The following is a 2,500-nucleotide window of genomic DNA, read 5'->3' as shown; positions in this document are numbered from 1 at the left end:
TTGACTTCAAACGAAATAAATTCATTTACAAGCCGCGGGATCGGAGCGATGTGGATTTCGTCCTGAATGACATGAGCCTTCATAAATCCTTCCTAATGAGACACGACGGAGTTTGCCAGTAATTCTTTTTTTTTCCTTTCTGTCTTTTTTCTACACATAAATAAATGAACTTGAGCATGTTATGTGATCACTTATATAGCGCAAAATCCACGAAACGTCCTCAAATGGGTCCCAAGCCAACAGAAAAATCTAACGTGTATCACGAGACATATTTTATGTCGGGCTGACCCTTACGATTGGGTTTTTAATAGCGTGTAATTTTTTTTTTTAAACGTAATCCTCGGTCATCAGTTCCATGGAGCCGGAGTTTATCCAGGTTTCCTTTGCGTGAAACGGACAATAGCAATTACATGTTACCCTTCGGATGCGATGCTAGACAGATTTAACAGATTCTGCTACGCAAGCACTAATTAGTGGACAGGGGGGGGGGGAGGGGTAATAAAAAAAACTCAACTTCACTCGGGATCGATCTCGATCTCTTTGCGTGTGAAGCGAGTGTTCTACCAACTGAGCTATCGGGACCGCTATATTATACCTTTGAGATAAATCATTGTTTGTGATTCAATGATTTCGTTTTGAAACTCTTCTTTCGTCTTCTAGTTCATGTAGACATAACACATACAAGATTGAGTTAAATCATGTATAACAGGTCCGGATATAACAAGGTCCCGGTTATAACAGGGTTTTTAAATACCCATTTTTGCCTAAATATTTGACTTCAATAAAATACATCGGATATAGCTAGGACTTTTTAATCGATATTAAAGAGGGTGCGGAAGCCCACTCAATATCTCTAAATTAGCTCTTCAGTTAAATAAGGCAACGGTGAGCTAGGCTAGGCCCGGTTCTACACACACACACACACACACACACACACATATATATATATATATATTTATATATATATACATATATATATATATATATATATAATACTATATAGATGGATATAGGGACACAGAGAGAGAGAGAGAGAGAGAGAGAGAGAGAGAGAGAGAGAGAGAGAGAAGTGACAATTTACGCCAGCCTGGATTGTTTGCTTTGAAATTCTGCTATTACAGAACTCTGTTATAACAGGATTTTAGGTTGTTTCCATCACAATTGTTGTATTGAAGTTCCGCTGTATCTTAGCAAAAGAGTGCATCATCTTGGATAAATAACTTGCACAAACTGTTGTTAAAGTCAAAGGGTGTCCGACAGACTTATGTGAATCATGATTGTAGTCTATAGATATCAAATCCTTGTCGTGAGTGCATACGCACCCTAGAAGGGTTTTACGCAAGACAAGAAGGAGGTATTTTGGAAGGAGATTGATGAACAAATTTAAATGTTCGACAAATCAGAAAGATTTTTCATCGGGTGCGGACTGAGTGAGCACGTTGGAGAACGCAATTTCAGAGAGGAGGGATGGTTGGGAAGGTATGGATATGACAGCAGAAATGAAGAAGGCGAAGATATTGTAAGATTTACAACAAGGATGGATCTGGCAATACTTAATACATATTTTAGAAAGAAATATGAGTACAGAGTGACGTATTAAAGTGGTATGAGAAAGACACAAGTGGATTACCTGATGTGCAGGAGGATAAATTTGAAAGAAGAATCAGATTGTGGCATAAGATTAATTTTGCGAAAGTGGCATTTGGATAGAGGAAGATCAAAGAGAAACAAAGTGAAGGAAGACACTTTGGTGGAAACTAAAAGAGGAAGAGCAAAGAGAAACATTTGCTACAATGGTGAAAGGAAGACTAGAAATTGATTTCCCAAAGGGCCGGAAAATAACCGCTGACACAATCCGTGAAGTGGTCAAAGAAGTGCTAGGGGTGAGCTCGGGAAGAGGAAAAGTTGGAAAAGAAACATGGTGGTGGAATGAAGAAGTTCGAGAGGCAGTAAAGAAAATGGAAGCAGTGAAGAACATGGAGACCTATAGGGATGCTATGAAAGCAAATGGAGAAAAACAGGCAAAGAGAGAAGCAAAAAGAGCCGTTGTAAAAGCAAAGTTCGAGGCATTCAAAGATACGTATGAGCAATTAGAAAGTAAAGAAGGGCAGAACAATCTTTTCATGATAGCGAAACAGAGGGACAAGAAAAGAAGAGATATACAACATATTAAGATGATCAAAGATGAGAATGGAAGAGTATTGGGCAAAGATGAAGAATTCGAGCACGATGGAAACTATACTACGGATACCTCATGAATGAAGAGGATGACAGGGAGAGGAGAAGTGGAGTTATACAACCTAAAGAGAAGATAATAGATGAGATAAGCAAAAACGAGGCGTGGGTTGCAGTGCGTAAGATGAAAATGGGGAAAGTAGTTGGACCAGGCAAGATATCAGCAGCAGTCTGGAAATCCCTTGAAGATGAAGGGTTAAATTTCCTGGTACGGATAGTCAACGACATCTTACAGAAAGAAAAAATACCAGAAGAATGGACAAAC

At 38.9% G+C, this 2,500-nt stretch overlaps 2 protein-coding genes across 2 annotated transcripts in view; both read left to right on the top strand.

Moving 5' to 3' along the window:
• Positions 1-2,500, top strand: part of LOC144970272 (uncharacterized) — a 61,303-nt gene that overhangs the window by 18,842 nt on the left and 39,961 nt on the right. The gene's annotated exons all lie outside the window — the stretch shown is intronic.
• The window catches only part of LOC144970273 (uncharacterized), a 14,352-nt gene that overhangs the window by 5,789 nt on the left and 6,063 nt on the right, over positions 1-2,500 (top strand). Inside the window, exon 3 of the mRNA XM_078909743.1 lies at positions 1-118. This exon is cut by the window's left edge and continues 19 nt beyond it. Coding sequence (XP_078765869.1) covers positions 1-118 — 118 coding nt within the window. The remainder of the gene's footprint in view (positions 119-2,500) is intronic.

The sequence above is a fragment of the Berghia stephanieae genome, chromosome 4 (genome assembly GCF_034508935.2).
Source record: "Berghia stephanieae isolate SIO BIC M18660-M18661 chromosome 4, UCSD_Bste_1.3, whole genome shotgun sequence".
NCBI classification, from domain to species: Eukaryota; Metazoa; Mollusca; class Gastropoda; order Nudibranchia; family Aeolidiidae; genus Berghia; species Berghia stephanieae.
The sequence above is the reverse complement of the archived record's forward strand: the minus strand, read 5'-3'. Positions and strand labels throughout refer to the sequence as shown.